General features: G+C 43.2%; 9 protein-coding genes across 9 annotated transcripts; 6 read left to right on the top strand and 3 right to left on the bottom strand.

Moving 5' to 3' along the window:
• The first annotated feature begins 56 nt into the window (after positions 1–56).
• On the top strand, positions 57–913 carry BP01DRAFT_17764 (uncharacterized protein). Its single transcript, XM_025570841.1, has 2 exons — positions 57–394; positions 439–913. Exons 1-2 carry the CDS (start codon positions 197–199, stop codon positions 649–651), a joined length of 411 nt encoding a protein of 136 aa, XP_025432573.1. The 5' UTR covers positions 57–196; the 3' UTR covers positions 652–913.
• Positions 810–2,266, bottom strand: BP01DRAFT_17767 (uncharacterized protein). The gene is made up of 2 exons (XM_025570843.1): positions 1,220–2,266; positions 810–1,163 (listed from the first exon to the last, which is right to left on the bottom strand). Exons 1-2 carry the CDS (start codon positions 2,181–2,183, stop codon positions 1,150–1,152), a joined length of 978 nt encoding a protein of 325 aa, XP_025432572.1. The 5' UTR covers positions 2,184–2,266; the 3' UTR covers positions 810–1,149.
• A 434-nt stretch (positions 2,267–2,700) lies between these two features.
• BP01DRAFT_355584 (uncharacterized protein) lies at positions 2,701–3,886 on the bottom strand. Its single transcript, XM_025574731.1, has 3 exons — positions 3,439–3,886; positions 2,896–3,387; positions 2,701–2,848 (listed from the first exon to the last, which is right to left on the bottom strand). The coding sequence occupies exons 1-3, from the start codon at positions 3,556–3,558 to the stop codon at positions 2,783–2,785; spliced, it is 678 nt and encodes a 225-aa protein (XP_025432571.1). The 5' UTR covers positions 3,559–3,886; the 3' UTR covers positions 2,701–2,782.
• Positions 3,887–4,301: 415 nt separating this feature from the next.
• On the top strand, positions 4,302–5,515 carry BP01DRAFT_355583 (uncharacterized protein). The gene has a single exon (XM_025574730.1). It carries the CDS (start codon positions 4,380–4,382, stop codon positions 5,163–5,165), a length of 786 nt encoding a protein of 261 aa, XP_025432570.1. The 5' UTR covers positions 4,302–4,379; the 3' UTR covers positions 5,166–5,515.
• Positions 5,516–7,654: 2,139 nt separating this feature from the next.
• On the top strand, positions 7,655–8,418 carry BP01DRAFT_355582 (uncharacterized protein). The gene is made up of 2 exons (XM_025574729.1): positions 7,655–7,828; positions 7,883–8,418. The coding sequence occupies exon 2, from the start codon at positions 7,885–7,887 to the stop codon at positions 8,338–8,340; it is 456 nt and encodes a 151-aa protein (XP_025432569.1). The 5' UTR covers positions 7,655–7,828; positions 7,883–7,884; the 3' UTR covers positions 8,341–8,418.
• Positions 8,419–8,576: 158 nt separating this feature from the next.
• Positions 8,577–10,174, top strand: BP01DRAFT_364752 (uncharacterized protein; the record flags this gene model as incomplete). The annotated part of the gene is made up of 4 exons (XM_025576334.1): positions 8,577–8,651; positions 8,698–9,344; positions 9,399–9,577; positions 9,624–10,174. The coding sequence occupies 4 exons, from the start codon at positions 8,577–8,579 to the stop codon at positions 10,172–10,174; spliced, it is 1,452 nt and encodes a 483-aa protein (XP_025432568.1).
• Positions 10,175–12,504: 2,330 nt separating this feature from the next.
• On the top strand, positions 12,505–13,142 carry BP01DRAFT_293501 (ankyrin repeat domain-containing protein; the record flags this gene model as incomplete). Its single annotated transcript, XM_025571737.1, has 2 exons — positions 12,505–12,578; positions 12,632–13,142. Coding segments are annotated over 2 exons (585 nt in total), but the record flags the coding sequence as incomplete, so codon positions are not given.
• Positions 13,143–14,245: 1,103 nt separating this feature from the next.
• BP01DRAFT_422542 (uncharacterized protein) lies at positions 14,246–15,935 on the top strand (the record flags this gene model as incomplete). The annotated part of the gene is made up of 4 exons (XM_025579580.1): positions 14,246–14,351; positions 14,400–15,346; positions 15,394–15,741; positions 15,790–15,935. The coding sequence occupies exons 1-4, from the start codon at positions 14,326–14,328 to the stop codon at positions 15,933–15,935; spliced, it is 1,467 nt and encodes a 488-aa protein (XP_025432566.1). The 5' UTR covers positions 14,246–14,325.
• A 2,499-nt stretch (positions 15,936–18,434) lies between these two features.
• BP01DRAFT_338074 (TPR-like protein) lies at positions 18,435–20,829 on the bottom strand. Its single transcript, XM_025573315.1, has one exon. The coding sequence runs from the start codon at positions 20,812–20,814 to the stop codon at positions 18,832–18,834; it is 1,983 nt and encodes a 660-aa protein (XP_025432565.1). The 5' UTR covers positions 20,815–20,829; the 3' UTR covers positions 18,435–18,831.
• Between the last annotated feature and the right edge of the window lie 26 nt (positions 20,830–20,855).

The following is a 20,855-nucleotide window of genomic DNA, read 5'->3' as shown; positions in this document are numbered from 1 at the left end:
ATGGCAATGGCCATGATTTAGAGAATAGCCCCTCTTTTCTTCTTTAAGTGGTGGCCGCACAAGAAGCCACGTGATAACAAATTCTGGTCACGTGGTTAAATTTTTGGGCATCAAAGAGCCCCGCACTGGAGCTCCGGCTTCTTGAAATTCAGTCTCTAAGTGTTTTCCCTTTCACGTCTCTTTACTGATAGAGGCAATGCCTCATGATACCATGTTTCTCCAACGACAAGATATTTCCGAAGCGATGAAGAGCGCCCTTACGAGGATCAGGGAACTTATCCTGGCCGAGAAGGTCAGCACAGAGGAAAAGAGGCAAGGGGGATGGAAATATGGCGGTAAAGAGCTTGAATTCGAGATGAGACTATTGAATGATGCAATGGATAGCAAGTACAAAGTCAGTCAAAATGCAGGTGTTTCGTCCTGTTCTAACTCAGACAGGTGCTTGACTCTAATGTATTTCATTTCGTGAACGGCGCGATTATCCACAATCCCACGAAAAGTCTAGTCATGATCCCACTGAATGGAACCCCTAAACTCAACTCTGGCGAACCTCTTTTACTCGACACTTCTTATTATACCGAGGAAAGGCAGTTGCTTTTTGGTGAGCAATGGGATATCATACTAGCTGCGATGGAGAAGGACACGCCATGAGAGCAAGGGGAATTCAGCCAGTGCATGTGGAATAGCTTGGAATACATGCAAGAGCGTTTTGTACTGCGATCGGTATTTCGTCTGTTAATAGCGGAGAAGGAGATGGATCTTCTGGTGGCCCATAGAGATGGAGTCGGTCAGCAGGGTTGACTCCTATGTAGGTTCTGGGTACTTCTTGCGGGTCAACAACATGCGGATACCCGAACGGAACGCAATTCTGCAACAATGGTGACCTCGTATCTCGTGCGATAAGTATACACGGATGCTCGGGAGAATCGACTTCTTGGCCATATGAGAAAGGTATGTCTTCTTGCGGGCCAACCACGTGTGGGAGTTCAAGGTCGCCGGCTTCCGGAAGCGGCGTGAAGTTCATATTCTGCTGAAAATCTAAATCTGCTTGCGTAGGGTCCATCGGCATGTTCTCCCGAGGACTTGGTCCTTGTCTTTGTCGTTTTCCTCGTTCCTCAAGTTCAGTAACTGGCCTCTGACGTTTTCTTCTCATGTGTTTAATCCTAGCTAAACAGCTAGTTAGTAAGCATCGACGGACTCATCATGGTGGGTATCATACTTTTATAAGACTGGTAACAAGATATCGTCCACTCATTATTGTTGCAGGCATATCCCTTCCATTCGGACGATGCGATCAAACGAGCGAGTAGTGGCATATTGCAGAACCTTACGCGTACAAAGGCCCAAAAACAGGACGATATTATCCCGATTATACCCAGCGATGGGGTATCCACTCCCAAGCACCTTCTGTAGATTTTGGAGAAGACGTGAAGCTGTATGCCATATCCCACGTATTTCCGAGCTTTGAGCCGATCGTTGAAGTCGCTATTATCGACAAATTCCTTATAATGAGATTTTCTGTTACCGCCTGTATTTTCACTTAACTGGTCGATTCTTGATTTGCCGTTCGGGGGTAGCTTCTGTTCCATTTCCCAATCAGTGTAGTCATCAGCCAAGGATATCGCACTCATCCCACAGCGAATATTGATTTCTGGGGAGAATTTGCCTTCGGTGTCTGATTGGGAGATATCGACGATCCGTGGATCCTCAGTTGACCAGTCCGTTCGACTCCAAACAACTGACTCTGGTTTCCCTTGCATGCATTGCAGAATCGCATCTTTATGTTTTTCCAATCTCTTCATTAGTTGTAACACGTCATCCGGTACTTTTATAGGGGCAGGATCATCGGAGAGTGCACATGTTGCTGGAGAGGGCGCTGTTGATGCTGGAGACAGTACTGCTGGTGTTGTTGTAGCTGGTGCGATCGTGGCTGGTGCTGGCGTGGCTGAAGACTGTGCTGCTGGAGACGGCGCGACCTGCCTTACAAAGCTGTTGGCAGTGATCTGGTGTTGTGTAAAGCTTTCAATTATTGAGCTTGACGAGCAAGGCGTCTGTAAAAGAGAGTGTAGTGTGTGCAGGGCCACTGTGAGCTTGTCGCGATATAACAGGAGGTCATCTCTTTGCGCCTCCTGTATATTAGATAATGTTGAGACTGCTTCCAAAATCTTGTCTAAAGAACTCATAATGTAGCCATAATTTGAAGGGATTAGATGAAGAGTGTTTGTGGGTAAGCTGGCATATATCAATAGAATAATCCCTGTCGAGATGGACTGCTCAGCTGTCCATCTCGACAGGGATTATTCCAAATCACCTTGACCGTGTAATAAGAAATGTAGCAGCAAAGGAAGGTTACTCGCGCTCCGAGTGCCTTGAGTCTCCAGAGCGCCATTCAATCAAATAAATCATCCATACCTACTGCAGGCTGCGCACAGACATAGGAAGTCCCAAATAAAATAATATTAGCCAATCATTCCTATCTCACATACTAGCGTATGTCGGCCAGCTCCAAGCATTGCTGAAACCTGGCTTTACTGATCAGCGTACGAATAGCCTAGTTTGCACTGAGTCTTGTATGTTCGCAATGTATTTGGACCATAAGAATTCCGTGTCAATTTGAATAGTAATCTAGTGACGAGACTGAAGGTTAGATTTACTAGAAGAAAAATAATCTAGTATGGGAGACCGAATCAGAATTACTCCCTGAGTATGAAATGAACATATCTTAAGCATCAAGGTTTTATATTGAGTACAAAATTACCATAATCCAGCCAGGTCTTTACGCCTACACGTACCAGTCGAAATAATACGATATTGTGCGATTGAGCTTGCCTTCTTTAAAATCTTGTGCCTGTTTGACAGTCAGCAAAAGCTGTAGCTAAATTACTCAGAACTTACCAAGGCGTTAACAAAATAGTCTACCATTTCCACCTCTTCTTTGATCCATTTCTCTTGTCTTGGCGAAAGATCACCCTCAGAGAAAGTTTGGGCAGAATCAAAATCTATCCAGACTATCCTCTTGCATGCTAAGGATACCATCATATTGCGGGGCTTAGGATCACCGTGGAGAACTTTTGCCCTGTGAAAATCGCCGAGAATCTCGCGAAATTTAGCCAGGCGTTCTTCTGAAAAGTTGGATAGGCCTATTTGCTGCAGGTCTTGAATATACTCAATAAGTATGGCATTGGGCGGTAGTTTGTCGTCAAGAAACATGTCAAGGTTTGGCCAAGCAGCCGGTTGGATCTTTCTAATTGTTCCGTAAAAATCTGGGATAACTCCCCTCTCGCAGAAGCCCTTCGATTTCAATCGATGGTATGCGGTAGACTCGGAAATAAAGAGATTGACTTCGCGGTCACGGGGATCCAACTCAGAGGGCTCCCTATCGTGATACTTCATTTATCAGCAATGGGCCAGTAATGTAACAAGAACATCTATACTTACCACTTTCATCACACATAATCTTTTCCGGAAGTGGACTTTGAAAACTACTGAGTATTTGCTCTTCTTCAATGTTTCAAGGAATTCCACCTCAAATGGTTTCAGATCAATCTCAGTAGACATGATGCCTATGTGAAATTTGTAAAGTAAGTGAAAGATGAGGGTCGACTGTGAGTTGTTTTGGTTGGATTAGCGACTTGGATAGTTGAGGATAGAAGAATGTTCGTCCGCCCCTGTTTAAGTTCTTATGTTATCCTCAATGCCTGAGGCATAAGTAGCCCCTTACAAGTCGAGGTTTTGCATGCGACACGTGCGACTCTTCTTTTTGATGCTCCGTATTAGCTCACCCTAGCTGGAATTTCAAGCTAATCCTCTGAATATTGCGCCCCGTGGCTGAAACAATACATATATAGTAAGCGCCCATGAGAATGAGAGAAACGATGGGAAGATCGTAAAGTGGGGTTTGGTGAGTGGAAAGGTTGGAAACACGGAATCCGAGCCAATCCATTAGATATCTTGCTATATTAATCAGGCAATCCCTGTCGAGATGGACTGCTAAGCAGTCCATCTCGACTTGAATTTACTCAAGAGAACAAATCCGATCTTTCGATTATTGCGGTCCAAGGCTGAAACCATTAACTTTTTAGCTTTTCTAAGCACCCATGAAATCAATTTGGACCAAAACTATTCACGAGAAAACATTTGGTTGTTCCTAAGCGTCTATTAAACAGAAATCTGCACCAGGCTACTGCAAGTTCGTTCTCATGGTCCGCGTGTAGTACCTTTGACAAAGATCAAAAGGATGTCCTATTTTGTATATAAAGGACGGAATTCTACCTGCAATCTAAGAACACTGATTTCAGATGCGAGGGATAGTCTTGCTATCATTTTAATACTATTATTTATCACGATCAAAACTTTGACAGCATCATTATTTGTATATCATGGCGGCCCAAGTTAGTCTCATGTCGTACTTACAACATGGTCCTCCTCCGCTGCCTATCATCGCTCAAGGGCAGTCACCACAGAATACACAAAATGATAATTACAGGGCTGCTGATATCAACAATGTGGGCCACTGGGCTGGATTCAACCTCGCCTCTATCCAGGAACAATTCGGTCCTCTTTTAGCTGCCGCACAAATTCCTGATGAACCATTTCAAGATTCTCCTCCGCGGTCAATAAACTCCGAAGCTGCAGTTCGATCCCGTATTGACGCCTATTTAAGCAACCGGATTACACGTGCCCTTCGCTGCGGGTTTTCGCATTTGCAGTCTACTCAACAGCTGGCCAATCTCACAATTATAAACTACGACGTTGGTCAGATGGCTGCAACTCCTGGTGGCTTCACTCCCGACTTTGCCTTCTTTGATCCAAATCTTAATTCCATGAATAGACCGAACCGCGTTCCAGGTGAGGCTAAACCTTCGTTCAAATGGTCCCTTGGCCTGAGGAACCATCCAGCCCCCAGTTCGCGCGAGGAATTCAAACAGGCCTTATCCCAAGTCAACTACTACATGAGGCAACATCATGCGCGCTACGGCTATATCATAACAGATCGTGAACTTGTCGCTATCCGAAGGCTCGATGAGGATGGAAACTTGGAGCTCTCAACGTCCATTCCCTGGACAGCTAAGGGTACTGCTTCAGAGCCGAGACTAACAGTGCTGCTTGGGATGTGGTATTTGGGAATGCTTGCGGCAGATAACCAGTTCTGGTATCTCCATTGATTGCATCTTTGGAAAAGCAGATGGAGCTTTAGAATGCTTTCTTCGATCTTGTGGCTTGTTCTGTTGATGTTCTGTTGATGTTCTGTTGATGTTCTGTTGATGTTCTGTTGATGTTCTGTTGATGTTCTGTTGATGTTCTGTTGATGTTCTTCTGTTCATGTTCTAGTTTTACACTATTCCGAAACTAGGCCATGCAAAGGTCCAAAATACTTATGACCCCGAATCCACCACGTACTGATCCTAGGCCATCAACAGAGCCCCTTTTTTCTCGTGAAAAACTAGTTTCTAAGGAGCTTCAATCTGGGATTTCCTACGCGTCAAGAGTCGTGCAAGGCATGTATGTGAACATCAAGAACATCTTTATGGTGATCGCAACATTGAGTAGATCTCAGCATTAGCTTGACCAAGAAATACATTATTGAGTATGATTATCTTATCAAGCAGGCTGTACTAGAGTTGTAAGCCTGTTTGTTAAAAGATACTTTGACTTGAAACAGACCCGGCCGACCTTACTGTCTCCCTTAACCGTCCTACACGTGACGCACAACCCGCTTATCTGTTCGCTTACTCCTGAACCTTTTGTAGCTCTTCGAGCTACGTCTTGTCTAGAAACCTGAGAACAACTTAATCCAGTAGCTAGTTGAAGAATTAAGAAAAATATTGTTTAAAAAACCTGTTAGTCAAAACTGCTAGTCCTACCACTCCCGCCAGCCCTCACCTTGACATAGTCCATTAATTAAGTACAAATTTATAAGAAATAAGAAATTGTTTGTTAAATAGTTTAGTAGTAGAGTATATCACATTTTCAGATCCAACCTAAATTTATCATATTAACAACTCATAATATACTGTTGGATTTTGGAAGGTTTAAAATAACTTTCACTAAGCTTTTACTCTTACATACAATTTGTGTGTGGAAGGGAGGTGAAAGTAGGGTGAAAGTACAAGTAAGTAAAAGAATAATCAAAGATATAATACATAGATAAGAAAAGACAGAATTATTAAGGGAAAAGTAGGTCAGTCAGGTATAGTGTTACGGGACAGACCCGCAATATTTGCTGCACGTGACTGCAGCCTCTTTCTCTTCCTACCGGACCTACCGCAACCTTTCTGTTCTCTAACTATTCCTTCTTGTTCGTACGGCATGCTTAGGTTAGGATCAAGCTAAGTTCATCCCATAACATATAGAATAGTAGCACTTCATTGATTCCCAAGACTAATCCTTGCTATCCCAGAGTCATAGCAAAGTTCTAGGGATTAGGTACTAGAAAAACTCAAGTCATTGACGTCACGACCATTACATGGAGAATGTTTGGGCAAGCCATCGGCAGCACGACACGGTTACAGGGATACCCATGACACTGTAAGTACGGGAAGTATTAAAGTTAAGGAAGATTTAGCAGATTCAAAATTTCTCTTCATTATTGTTCTTTTTTATATTTTACTATTAAGAGTACTATACTTGCCCATAGGGTAACAAGCAGGGCGTTCTAATCCTCCCACTTAATGTTGAGTAACAAAATATCTTGATACTATACTCTAATCTTTTATTCTTGAATTTGGAAAGGATCTGGGTTGTGCAACCTATAAACTATTACTCATAACAAAAACCATCCCGTAATTGCTAATTTCTTTCCCCGTAGTAATCACAGCCAGTTTGCTTATTTTGAAAAAAATCATTATTTTTAGTAGATATTATTACAGCACTGTTATAGTATAAAGTATTGTTATTCCATCCGGTTCTGGATTAGGTCTAGTGTGGTTTTATTTTAAGATTACTAAAACAATCAAAAAGTGTAGGTAGTGATTCCAGTTCCGGAAGCTTTGTAGAGCTTCAAGTGTTAGGAATTTGTTCAGAGTAGTCATAATAGAGTATTTGTTGAGGTCAAAACCCTGCAGGATATCAATCTATCAGAGCCGCATCGCACGTACATTGATGTGAAAGACGGAGAGCGTGCTTGGGTAGCACCAGAACTAGGCTAGCGCAACTATATTCAAGCTGAGTGGTAGTCAGGCTGTGATTCACATCATAGAAAGCAAAATGGTTCAGGCAGTATGATCCTAATTAGGCTAGAAGCGGTAGTGAACTTCACCGGAGAAGGCCTGCCTACAATCAACAGGCGGCCACAATCTGCGATTGCAGATTGTGACAATACAAGCTAACAAGGATTATACGAGGTGGAATGAGAGGACTGATCAAGTGTCCTTCTTAGCGCGAGTTCGTCTACCAGCTAACGAGAGTCCGTCAAAATATTGATGCACAGAGCATCGTGTAGACCATTACTTATAGACGAGTTTCCTTGGGCTTCAAAGCAGAACAATTCAAAGCAATCTGATAGAATCCGAACATACATCCACCTATTATCACAGCCATATGATTCATGAATATGACTGGAATAGTCAATTCTGGTACGGTTCTGCGTTCTGGCAACACTTGCATAGCTAACCGGATCTACCATTAGGAACAGAAGATGATCCTATCTTGGTGCTTGATGATTCCCCAGATGCTGCCTCAAAATCACTTTCCGATAATCAAACAGCCGATGTTGGAGTTCGAGATAAAACCATAGATTTCGACCAACATGGTATTGTTCTAACTGGCACAATCAAGAGCTCATCGTTCTCAGCTTCGTCTATGAATAAGACGGAACAGGCTACAGGCGGTAAGGCACTTTTCCTCTTGGTGCTTGGATACACTAACCTGGTTGTATTCGTAGACATGTACGATAGCCCGACGTTCGATGGTCTAAAAACCATTCCGAATACCCCCTGTAACACCTTACAAGCCGATGGTTCTGGTCAAAGCGACCAGACCAAGACCGACAGTCGTGAAGCAACTCCTTATGATACCATCAGCAGCCTAGCATCAGAAATAACACCAACGAACAACACCGGTTCCTTTATCATGCACTCTGGAGGGCGCACTATTGTGGCCGAGCAGGACAACAAGATACTAATTTTGGAATATGAATGGCTTGGAACAAATGAAGAGGTCGATTTTAGTCGAAACGAGACTTGTCTTACAGTAGAGGGACACAAGTTTGTTGCACGTCTGAAGTGGTCTTTTGTCGTACCAATCGAGCTGCATACCCCTAAGCGATGTGCAAGCGTCATGACTGACACAGATGAGCCCCTTGTTGAGGATGAACAACGCAAGAAGAGAAGGATCACATAACTAGAAATATGCAAGCCACGAATCTGATTCTAGTGGCAGCATGGGAGAGGCTCAAAGTAGAACATAGTCTCAATCTTTTTCCATGATGTTTACTGTTATGCTGCGGGCAACCTGACTGTCCTTGAAATTGTCAGGGTGGAAACTTTTCTCGTATTGCTTTATATTCCAAAGCCGTCCCGGCTCCGCATAATATAACATTTTTTATTTACCCTGTCGTTACTTCTACTCCAACACAAATGACTGAACTAAGATGTGAAGTCAAACGCTGCTTGCAGCGTTTGGAAAGTCTTCTTCGAATTAATGGAGATAATGTAAGCTCTCTGACCTAGAGTCTTCATCTAGTCTAACACTTGATAGGATATAAGTGACCGGATTCGTGAGATTAGACAAGCCTCAGATCCGCTCATATCTCTACGGCAGCTCTTCTCCGATGTGGTACAGAGACGAAATACACCTACTGAGAACGAGACTGAATGTATGAATTTCTACCGTGATTTCCAGTCAGCTGATGGACCATTGTCCACCAAGCAGGTAGAAAGCCTCACGGCTGTGACAAAACGATGGAAGCTTGATAAAGAATATGTTCAAAGCCTGAAAACCTGTGCCGAATTATGGTGCAAGTATCCTATTCTATTCTGGCTCGGGCTACCTGATAAGGAACCTACGAGGCGCTGTATAAACGAGTTACAGAGAGCAGATCAAATTGACTCCACCAAGCGCAGGGTTCTGTTGGTCATGTTATCTGAAGAGGTTGAACGCCAAAGGGTCAATAATCAGACACAGAGAAGAAGGCGTAAGAGAGCAGATCATCAAGCAAAAAAGGCATCTAGCTATGCCCGCGATTCTGTTGACAGTCTTTGCAAGTGCTTGTATCCTCAAATGAAGAGAGAAATGCTGAAGACCAAGAAGTCTCAGATTTCGCTTTATGCCGGCTACGGATGGAAATGGAGTCAATTACACCCTAATGCATATGTTCTGAGTTTACCAAATATCGATATCAATAGGTAAGAACACATGGATTAGATATCCGCAATATGAGAATCTAGCTAAATGAACAGATATGAGAGAAAATGCTGGACATGGATCGAATTCGAGGCGATCAATGCCTTCATGCATACTTTACCTCAGGTTGAGGTTGCGCAACCCCTTGAAAATGCTTGGAATGCCATGACCAAGTTCTACCGCAGTGGAGATCTATTTTCAAAAGGAAATCAGATATATGCTGATTTGAGAGGAGGTAATGTGTCTCAGCTGAGCTTGAGCTTAGCTAATAATATGTCAAGATTTGGGCATCGCATCGGATGATATGCTGATTTCGGTTGTGGCCGGAGCTTTACCATATCCGACCGATGTATCCAGCTCGAAAAACTGGAAAAGCTTACAACAAGCACCAGGCGATTTGGATAGTGAGACGAATACAAGCCCCGAAATCGACTCGAACTCAGCCCATGAGCTAAACTCGGAATTGGGACACACCAGTGAGCTTGGAGAGTTCAGTCGGCATACATCCAATGAAGTTCCTACCACGCAAGGACGCTCTTCTTTCACCGGAAATCCTTTCAATACCTCCGAGCCTCCTGGTGCAAATACTGTCGCACGTAGATCACAGACACCTGTTCAAGAAGCAGGAGGTAACATGCTCAGGGACTTTAACAACAGTAATATACCTGAGCAACCACAAAGAACCTCCCAGAGCATGACAGTCGCCTCACAAGCAGTAGAGGAAGATCCTGACGCAAATATAAGTGCCGCATGCATTACCCCACAGCGATTGGTAGAATTATCATTGTATTTCTTTGCTCGTCAAGAAGCAGACGATACACATGATCACTAGTCTTGTCAAGATTTTATTTATGGTACAGAAACAGAAACCAGCACCTCTCATCCAAACTTGATTCAAAGGAAAGTGTATAGCCGCTTGAAACAACGATTATATCACCTGGGAACCAGACTTGAGATAAAGAAAGCAGTTTATCTTCTCTGCATCGGCTTCTGATCTGGATTTGAGATTCAATAGACAAAGTAGCAAGTGGGATAATAATTACAAATTGACAGCCTGCAAGGGAGAACTTCCCATCTTCTAGTAGGAACGAAATTGGCTTTGCGAGATGTTCTGTCTGGTACAGTATAAGACTGAGGTAAATCCAAGATTACTTAGAGTATGGGGCTTACTTGAGACAGATATTCATCCTTAAGCCTTGTCAAAAGTTCCTCGCAGAAGAGTGCTGGTGGAACAGCAGCCAGAACCTTAGAATAATTTTTAGGACGAGCATAATGCTCGCAAGTCTCTTTAGAGATCTGAGAAACGAATTTTTTGAATTCTGTAGTAGTTTCGACATGTACAAGAGGCCGCTCCATCTCTCAAGTCATGCTGGCGTAAAGTTACATTCGAGTAGTATATATAACTAATGGATTGAGATTTACAAACATCAAGTAGGGGGTGTGGTGATATATAAAAAATAGTATTGGGAGCTACTGTAATGTTCACTGTCTCTAAAGCTTTACTTGTCGGGTGAGACTTACATGGAATCCGAATTGTTGAAGATGGGATTAAATAGAATGATTGCCCTCCGTGAGAGATTACCAGAGTATGGTCTGCGGAAAATATGTGAATATATATAAAAACTGTGAATCTCGTTTACTTAACTCCACAGTACAGTTGATGATGATGATGATGATTCATACGCTGACCCCTCGCCTAAGGCGACATGCAGGATCCACTATCTATACTCTCTATGTACATCTTTGAACGTGAACTATTACTTTTCTGACGAACTTGGAGCCTCGTCAAGGCCTGTATAAGCCGGTGCCTAGGGTTATATTCTACCACCCTCGTGGCGCGCGACTTTAAAATCTCTGCGATGCCTCCGCGAAGTCCAGAACTGCCCCAAGAACACTACTGTCCGGCGGGATATCTTATAGCCTACCTTCCCTACCTTGACCTACTCCTTCTAGTATATCTGATATGTTATTTAAGGCTCCTCCAATCTTCTGCCACAGTATTTAATGTATAGCGCTCAGCCGCGGGCAGTCGATAAGTATGTGTACTACTGTTTCAGTGGCTCTATACTTGTACCGCTCGTCTGCCCGGAACCTATATTATTTGCTATATATTGTCAGCTATGAATAGCCTGTACGGAGCTGTGTAAGTAGATATACTCAATTCCGCGGAAGTGAGCTGTATAGATGATGAGATCTGCTAGATGGCAGGCCTTGGTCAATGTGGCGCAGGTATTCTCTATTTTTCAAGGTCCTCCATTCTTATTCCTACTCTTGGTAGATTCTTCTATATATATATTCTTTCTCCCATAAGAGAAGATATTTGAAGGGGTACTTCTTTCCTGTACCCACTGCGTCCTTAGCTAGCCGGTCGGCCGCCTTGTTTCCAGGGTCCCCGCAGTGGCCCGGCACCCATTGCAGTCGCAATGGAATACCTCAGGCTTTCAGCTCGCCAGCTGAGTGGTAAATAGCCTTGATAATACACTAGTCTGATTTATTCTATAAGTTTCTGATTACCTGCAGGGCAGACATACTATTACTGAGGAATATTACTAGTTATTGATTTATTATAGAGTCCCCTTGGTCTCTCTATGCTAGTTGGAAAACTAGTCCAATAGCATAGTAGATTGCCATAAGCTTGACTACATAGACTGACCAGTACTCCATCAAGCCAATGCTGATTTGTCGAGATTATAGGACCTATAGATTATAGTCCAGAGCTACTGCTGCTGTACCCAGTTAATTCTGCTTTCCTAAGGCATCTGAGAAGACTGTAATACTAGTTACTGATCTTTATCTTACCAGTACTCTGGCCTGCACTTTCTCTCAGTCGGACTCAATATTAATCTTGACAAAGAGTTGCTCCCGCCACGGTACTAGTGGTCTTGGGTCAATAGTCTCAAGGGCCTGCAGGCGCCTCAAGTCTATTGTTTACATTGTCTCTGCTAGTAGATAACGTGCCATATTATAAATATACATACTGTATTCCATGGCTCATTTCATGATTCCTCGCACTGGATGATCATCCGGTAGGATACTGAACCGGGCTGCTGTAATCTGTGCTCGCAGCTTCAGGCGCAGGCGAGTAGGCAGCGTGTGAGATTCGACTTCCAGGGCGTCGGTGGAGACTGTTCGGAAGGCAGAGAGAATGCGAATAAGTGCTGTTCGCTGCAGTGTCTCGTGTCTCGTGGCTGGGATATCAACACAGATGTGAACGATTCCGTTCCATCAGCATTAGTGTTAGTCTAGCAGTAACTTTGTGATATTTCGTCTCGACTGATAGCTATACCAGTTATACATTCGAAGATAAGAAACTCCTCGAATGGTTTATGAAACACGGCGCGGATCCCAACAAGAGATGTCGTATACGTGACTGTACACCACTCTCTTACGCTGTTAGAGACGCTCCTTTTGAGATCATTAAACTCCTTTTCAATAAAGGAGGTCAAATCTACCATGGGCAACTTTTACATTATGCTGCCATGCGAACAGCAGATGATAACCTGGTGGTTCTACAGTTTATCTATAACCAAGACCCAGTTTACAACAAGTCGCAAATCAACAAACTTTTAGACGCAGGATCGCCGAATTACCTCATGAATGAACGAAATGGCCTAGGAACTCCTTTACACTACGCGGCAAGCTGCGGCTCAGTGAGTATAGTAACGTTCCTTCTAGATAAGGGCTCAGTACACGATTATCTTGACCCTTATCACCGCACTGCAATGGGATATGCTGTTCAAAATGGGCATTTCGAGGTTCAAGAGATACTTGCCGGACAAAACACAGATGCAAGTACTTGATACTGTCTTTGAAGCACCTAACTTTATTGTTTGGGCTGTATCTTTCTTCTGGAACTTCTCTGATATGAACAAAAGTTCTCTGGGATGTTGCAATATTTGTCTGGGTTCTGTATTTATGATTTCTGTTCTGGATATCGGGCACGTGCTTGATTACTTTTCGCCCTCACCTTTCAGCCAGCTCGTCTTGTTGATTCTTTGTAAATCTAGCTTGTGCTTTTTGTAAGATCGGTGACGGCGGTTCATCCTACGACTCGTATTTATATTAAAGAATTTGTTCCTTATCGTTGAAAGTAGTCATATCAGATCAGTATACTGTATAACTTAATAGGAGCAATAATCAGCTAAGGGTTCGGTTGTAGCTTTGTAGTATCCAGGTTAGACAGGGCAATTGCCCAATCATCTGTAACAGTAACTATTATCGACGTAATTATCACGCAGACTCCGGAGTTTTGAGCAACTCGTGCGTACTTTCTGATGGAGGCCTTGTTGAGATTCCACTGGGTGGGTGTATTTCTTTTTCGGTAGGGGCTAAGTACTAGATATTAATTGCGAGTTCTGTTCTAATGTTATTGTTCAGACCTGTTTGTGTCTAACTGTAATGGCACGTTAAGTTGTGATTGCCCTTGGATCACAGCTCTTACTTGACTGGAGGGTGTGTTATGTCTAAAGCTCAGCTGGCTGGTTCCCAAAGGGTTCTTATAAGATATGAAAGATGGTTTGGATACACTAGACTGCCTTCTGCAACGAATATTTCCACAAATATATGTGCTTGATGATGCGGCACCATTTTCTTACTGGTACTTGTCGGGTTTAAGTGGTGCTTAACGCTTAGTTGGTGAATTATACGGAAAACAAACAAAGTGGGATTCGAAGTAGGGTACTGTACTGTACATTGGGATTATCAAGAACTGTACAGCTGGGCGAAGCAACTTTGTGTGCCAGCCAATAAAAGTGGATACTGTATATGGACCGACACACTTAAGACAACATTTGAATAGCCTAAAAGTAAGAAGCTTACCCAAGTCTAGTCCAATCTGCACTGATACAAGCTGCATACTTAAGCTGGATGTGCCCATCGAGTATAGTGATAACACCAGGTTAATCTGATTTATCAGTCTTTCTCAGGACTGAGCATCTCTTTGGAAGTTGACAAGAACAATTAACTCAATTGATATTAAATAAAATGGCCGAAACTACTTCAAGACCAGTGTAAGTCACTATCTCAGTCGCAATTATATATAAAGTCTAAATATACAGATATCTTGAGTCGCAAGCCCAATACTTGGGTCTCAAGTGGTACACAGTTCTGGCAAAACGACTTTCAGGGCCACAAGCAGTCCCGCCGTATCTCGATTATACTTTGATATCCGACTGTTCGCATAATCTTCTTGAGAGTGATAATCCATCAGACTTTGTTGCAGGGCTCATAATTAGAATCTGCCTATCAACTAATTCGAACCTAAGTGAAGTCCATGTTGGTAGGGATAGTGTAACATTGGCAAGATTGCACTACGCTATCCGGGGACAAGGAGCTTTAGAAGCTGAAGCTCAAATCATTGCGATCTTTTCATATCTTCTCTCCGTGACTGTTGAGGAGCCGCCGTCCTCTATGCCGGATGATCTATTGCGATTAGCAAACTCATGCCTGCGTGAGATCAAGCTACCTTCGATATCCGGCTCATCTAGCTTCTTGAAAACTTACGCAAGTTGGAGGTGCATCGGCGAAAGACATGAAATGGCATATGGACAGCTTCTTCCACCGTGTGTGTCAACATCCTTTTTTATCATGGACATATCTTTCCTCATATTGAGGATCGATTCTTCCAGCGGAAGGGATAGCATGGAATTAATGCACGTATTATATTCCACATCTGCTTGCTTGAAACTTCTCACCACAGAATGGCTTTGGAAGGTAGGATATGTTGCATGGGGCATTCACGCCCTCTACGGGCTTCTGTATCACATGGATCAACAGATATGTTCGCCTCTGCGACACCAGCATATAGATGTCTTTTGGACTTCATTCCAGTGGTTCTCTGTCAGCTTGCAGCAATTGGCTTTGGATGCTTGTGGTTCTATCGATTCATATCTATCAGAGGACAACCATGAAGGCAACATACCTCTCGAAACAGCAAGACTTGTATACTCGCGCCTATATGTCTTGAAAGTCAATGTATCCCGTTTTTGCGACGATAATTCTGAAGGTGAGATTTTTCAGGTATTCAAGAGCTTTGATTGCTAAATTGATCAGGATTATCAAACAAGAATACAACTGTGTCAATGCCCGCAACCGATGTCAACTATATTGAAGACAATTATAGCTGTATCGATGGTCCCATGACCCCTCGGCAGCAATGCAAATCTTCTGTGGCTGGACTTAACGAAAGAAGTATCCAATCTAACTCGAGTTCAGCGGAACAAGAGTCAGAATTCCTACAAAAGAGCTGTACCTTCTTCACCCGTGAGGAATACCGCTATATGATATCTCACTGGATGACTTGGATTTATCAACAGAGTGAGAGGGTTCCCCTAAGGAGGAAACCTGACTTTTGGCCAGATAATGTGCCATATAAACGATCAAGTAAACTAAGCAAAGATGGTACGTGACCTAGAATCATACTTGGGTAAACACTTCTGACAAAAATAGAGGCAAAGAGAACTTGGGAGCATCTACTTCGCTCCCAGCCTCTAGAAGGACTTCGATCCATCTTGGATAGTACCTCGCGCGATATCCCAACTGAACTGGTCGAAAAATTGACTGATTTCCTTGGTGCAGAGAGGTTGAAAGACTGAAACAAAACCCCAGATGTAGCTTCGCAGCCGGTGTTCTGAAATATCGCAATAAAGAGTACTCAGAGATGAGATATTTCTTAAAACATGATGCTATTTTCTTATTGGCTTTTTATTTATTCTCAAATCTTCGTCAAAGTCACTTCCACATATATATAGAGGATCTCGAAATTGGCTTGACCAACAAACACACCATGAATGTTTTTCGGAGCTACTGCCAAGATATTAGCTCAGGTAGACTATTGAGCGGGATGCTCCAATTCTAGTAAAGTCGTGTACTTAACAGACAGAATCTTAGACAACCCCATAATTTTGATACGGCCCGCTCAATAATACAATGACGCTAGCATCTTGGCAGTGGGTTTCGGAAACAATTGTAATATGTTTGTTGTTCAAGCCGAATTCGAGATTGCCTGTACAAACATCGAAGATATATATCGTGCGATCTGGAAACAACAGTCTGTCATCCCGGCAGCCTAAAATCTGAAAGATAATCTAGTAACATGTCCTACTAGTCGACGTAATCAGTGGGTTTTCGCCATCATACAGGGCTTCCTGATACTGGTGTCACCACTACCTATACTCTTTGATTGTTTCTGCAACCCCAAGATAAAACCACGCTAGACCTAACATGGAACCTGAATGGAACAACAATATTCTGTAAGACTACTGTGTACTGTAATTACATATAGTAATTTATAGAAAAATCTAGTCTGGTAAAAGTAGTAAACTATTCTTAGCTGGTGAATTTAGCAAGAAGGTTAATTAATGAATAAAGAAGCCTAGACAACGACACCAGTAGGATAATTATACTAAGTGATAGTATAAAGATATTGCAGATTCTATACTCTTCTTTTTTACCTATAATAGATTTTGGTATATATATTATAAATTTATCTAGTTGGATTAATTCTCTCTTATTGTCATGGCAAACGATTCATGAATGAGTATGCTATTAATTAGTTGAAGACGGAAGACATCAAGATGGGTGGGGACGAAGTTCTCCCGCTAAGGCGGCCAGGAAGGCGGCCAGACAAACGGACGGCAGAACATCATGTCAGCAATATTCGCCACACTTATATAGATAAAACCTAGCTTTTTAAGAAGATAATTATATAGAGCTTCTAATATTACTAGAGTTATTTTTTAGAATTACCTAACCTTAACTAAAGAGGCTTTAAGACTACTAAAAGTTAAAGATTAGATTATAGTTAAAAGATAACTTACTTACTATAATTAGTTATCTTAGCTATTTAAGAAGTACTAAGATCTCTATTAATTAATATATTATAAATGAGATTACGTATTAGTTAAGTTAGATTAGGAATTATTTGTGTAAGTTAACTACTATCAGTTATTAAATAGTAATTGTAATTCTTCTAGAACTAATAATATTGTAAGGGCTGAACCAACCCTTCCAACCTTCGCGTATTGTTGCGAAGGGAAATCTATATAGTAGGCCTCAAGCATCAGTCACGTGATAGCTAAGCGAGCAAACCGCGACCTCCCATTTAGGGGGCGGGTGACTCGCGGACTAGGCAGATCAGCAACAACACCTTAAGGCTATAGATTGGCACCTTTGGCCTCGCGAGAGCTATTCGTTCATCACGCTATTTCACCACCTTAGCCCTTATAAATATATAATATATAATATAAAAAGATATCTATATTTACAGTTATTATATAATACAGATATTATATATCTTATAACATACATCTCTATTACCTCCCAGGTCTGTGTCAGGATTGGCTTAGTATTGTTTCATCCCGGGGTTGCTGAAACAATCGAAGAGTGTAGGTAGTGACTTCGGTATCCGGAAGGTCTGTACCCATCGGATAATACTTCAAGAATACCATCACAACGATACCCCAACCAGAGTAATAAGCCGTCAAGAGAATGACAACCGTCCAAGAGAGTGCCCAGTGACAGGGAAACGACCATATACTTATACTCAGTGCAGCATTTGGAACCACCCGTGACAACTCTGTAGTATTGTAGCTCGTGACCAACCCAATCACAATGGTAGCAGTAGATGACGCTAGCCGTTCTTCTTCCCAAAACGCCCAAAAAGGACGGCCTACGGCCCGCATCTCGTCTAAAAGGTGTAATCCTTGCGATGGTGTTAAGTTTGTGAAATGACTCCGTCCAATTACAGCTCCATACTAAGCTTATGGACCGGCGGGACGAAAAACCAGGAAACATATAACACGAAATAAATAACAAATAAGATGACTTCGCCTAAATCAACACTGTTGACTTGCTAGGAAATCATGTATCTCGTAAAAATAGCAGACTTCAAATGGTCAGCAGCTTATCTGATCGTTGCAGTACACTGCACGCTACTAATTCTGGTTTCTAGCGATCTGAGGGGAGATATCATGATTCTGGAATAGGAAAGAATATTTACATAGAAAGATTTTGGCCTATCTCAATTACTTCTTTTCATTATCTTCAAACGCCATGCTCAAGTACTTTATAGTGCGAATCGTATTCTTCAAGCCCTTCTTGTTACAGGCAAGGTAGTCTTGGAAGTGCTTGATCTTTTTTTGCTGGCTTTGTACACAACCTAGCTAAATCAGCTTCCGCTGCGAACACTGTTCTTCTTTGTTAATGGTCCCAGAGCGGGAACGCTAGCGGGAGGCCGTCTGTCAGGCTAGTAATTTTCATGTTATCAGGAGAAGGTAATACGAAAACTTTGTCTTTAGCAACTGAGTACATACGTATGGTACGATGTTGAAAGGAAAATGAGAAATGATAGTTGACTGTGAAAATATGTATGTGAATTAAAAGGGACCCAAGATAGAGTAATCGGCCGAATACACCAAGTTTATGCGAACGGAACAGTGCTAAAAAGGGCGAGTCATATGAATACACAAAAATACAATCTCTGAAATGTTGTCAGTGCGCGGCCTCCTTTTCATATCTCTTCTGCTGCGGAATAACATGACGAAGGTCATTGAAGCTGGTGATTGTGTCTGGATGCTCGGGTCCCAGCACCTTCTCTCGGCCTTGTAATGCTCGTCGGGGCATAGCTTCTGCCTCTTCATATTTGCCCTGGTTGGAAAGAACCCAACCAAGGTTATCGACAGTGGTGAGTGTTTCTGGATGCGCAAGGCCCAGCACCTTCTCTCGGTCTTGTAATACTCGTTGGTGCATGGCTTCTGTCTCTTCATATCTGCCCTGTTTGGAAAGAACTGAACCAAGTTGGCTGACGCTGGTGAGTGTGTCTGGATGCTCGGGCCCCAGCACCTTCTCTCGGCCTTGTAATGCTCGTCGGTGCATAGCTTCTGCCTCTTCATATTTGCCCCGGTTGAAAAGAACTGAACCAAGAGTGTTGACGCTGGTGAGTGTGTCTGGATGCTTGGGCCCCAGCACCCTCTCTCGGCCATGTAATGCTCGTCGGTGCATGGCTTCTGCCTCTTCATATTTGCTCTGGTTGGAAAAGAATATACCAAAGTTGTTAACGCTGTCGAGTGTGTGTGGATGCTCGGTCCCCAGCACCTTCTCTCGGCCATGTAATGCTCGTCGGTGCATGGCTTCTGCCTCTTCATATTTGCTCTGGTTGGAAAAGAATAAACCAAAGTTGTTAACGCTGTCGAGTGTGTCTGGATGCTCGGGCCCCAGCACCTTCTCTCGGCCATGTAATGCTCGTCGCTGCAAGGCTTCTGCCTCTTTATCTTTGCCCTGGCAGAAAAGGACCCAACCAAGGTTGTTGACGCTGGTGAGTGTGTCTGGATGCTCGCGCCCCAGCACCTTCTCACACCCTTCTAAATCTCGTCGGTGCATGGCTTCTGCCTCTTTATATTTGCCCTGGTTGTAAAGGACTAAACCAAAGTTGTTAACGCTGGCGAGTGTGTCTGGATGCTCGGGCCCCAGCAACTTCTCTCGGCCTTGTAATGCTCGTCGGTACATGACTTCTGCCTCTTCATATTTGCCCTGGTAGGAAAGGACCCAACCAAGGTTGTTGACGCTGGTGAGTGTGTCTGGATGCTCACGCCCCAGCATTCTCTCCCGATAAGTAAGAACCTTTTGATACAGTTTCTCTGCTTCAAAGTATCGTCCGTCGTAGTACAAGCAGAGCCCACAGTTCTGTGCAAGGTTAATAACATCCTCACAGCTGTTGTTCTTTCTATTCACAGCGTATTGTGCATGCGGTATGTATACCCGCCACAATGTTCGATTTGTCTGGCTGACATTTGATAACAAGTCACTGAGTCGTAGGACTGCTTTTCGATCCCAGTCAGACAGTTGTTTGCCTCTTTTAAGCCACCCTCGCATGGCCAGATGGACCAGACGATGCATGTCAAATGCCAATCCATCCGTACGTTTTGCGATAAATGAAAATGCGTCTAAGATCCCGATCGCGTCAGTCTTCTTCTTCCGCGACAATCCCTCAGAATCTGGCAAAAGTGATTGAGGGATATTCTTCGGGTCCACACAGGCCATAAACGCCAGATGTTCAAAGGCAAGAGAACTGCGGCGACGGATCTGTTCGAACGAAATAAGCCATGTCTTGGCCACGGCATTCTCAATATCGTTATATCTGCCGCCGTCTTCGAAATCTTCACTCAGAAGCTCAATCGCATTGTTCTGGTCGGATAAGAGTTTTTTATACTCTGTAAGAGATATTTTCATCTCGTTGATGTATGCCGCGGCTTGAGCAATTGCCAGTGGAAGATAGGTAAGCTCCTGCAGCAAAGTTGACAAAGAAGATTCATCATCTTTAGTTAAAGCAGAAATCGCCAGATACTTCCGCATGATCTCTGAGGCCCCTGACTCATCCATCTCCGGTACCGGTACTATATTCTCTCGAGCAACCGTTGTGGCCACCTTGCGATCACGTGTCGTCCAAATAATAGCCCCATGCTTGCTTTGGGGCATGTAATCCAGCAATCGCTTACCGCCTGCTTCAGCGGTAAGGG

This window comes from Aspergillus saccharolyticus, assembly GCF_003184585.1.
Source record: "Aspergillus saccharolyticus JOP 1030-1 unplaced genomic scaffold BP01scaffold_10, whole genome shotgun sequence".
NCBI classification, from domain to species: domain Eukaryota; kingdom Fungi; phylum Ascomycota; class Eurotiomycetes; order Eurotiales; family Aspergillaceae; genus Aspergillus; species Aspergillus saccharolyticus.
The sequence above is the reverse complement of the archived record's forward strand: the minus strand, read 5'-3'. Positions and strand labels throughout refer to the sequence as shown.

Excerpts from the sequence above, each read along its gene's own strand:
- BP01DRAFT_17764 (XM_025570841.1), top strand. The coding sequence starts at position 197 with ATGCCTCATGATACCATGTTTCTCCAACGACAAGATATTTCCGAAGCG. Across the intron at positions 395-438 it reads CAATGGATAGCAAGTACAAA|GTGCTTGACTCTAATGTATT; the intron begins GTCAGTCAAAAT and ends TAACTCAGACAG.
- BP01DRAFT_17767 (XM_025570843.1), bottom strand. The coding sequence starts at position 2,183 with ATGAGTTCTTTAGACAAGATTTTGGAAGCAGTCTCAACATTATCTAAT.
- BP01DRAFT_355584 (XM_025574731.1), bottom strand. The coding sequence starts at position 3,558 with ATGTCTACTGAGATTGATCTGAAACCATTTGAGGTGGAATTCCTTGAA. Across the intron at positions 3,388-3,438 it reads GATTATGTGTGATGAAAGTG|TATCACGATAGGGAGCCCTC; the intron begins GTAAGTATAGAT and ends TGATAAATGAAG. Across the intron at positions 2,849-2,895 it reads ACTATTTTGTTAACGCCTTG|GCACAAGATTTTAAAGAAGG; the intron begins GTAAGTTCTGAG and ends ACTGTCAAACAG.
- BP01DRAFT_355583 (XM_025574730.1), top strand. The coding sequence starts at position 4,380 with ATGGCGGCCCAAGTTAGTCTCATGTCGTACTTACAACATGGTCCTCCT.
- BP01DRAFT_355582 (XM_025574729.1), top strand. The coding sequence starts at position 7,885 with ATGTACGATAGCCCGACGTTCGATGGTCTAAAAACCATTCCGAATACC.
- BP01DRAFT_338074 (XM_025573315.1), bottom strand. The coding sequence starts at position 20,814 with ATGCCCCAAAGCAAGCATGGGGCTATTATTTGGACGACACGTGATCGC.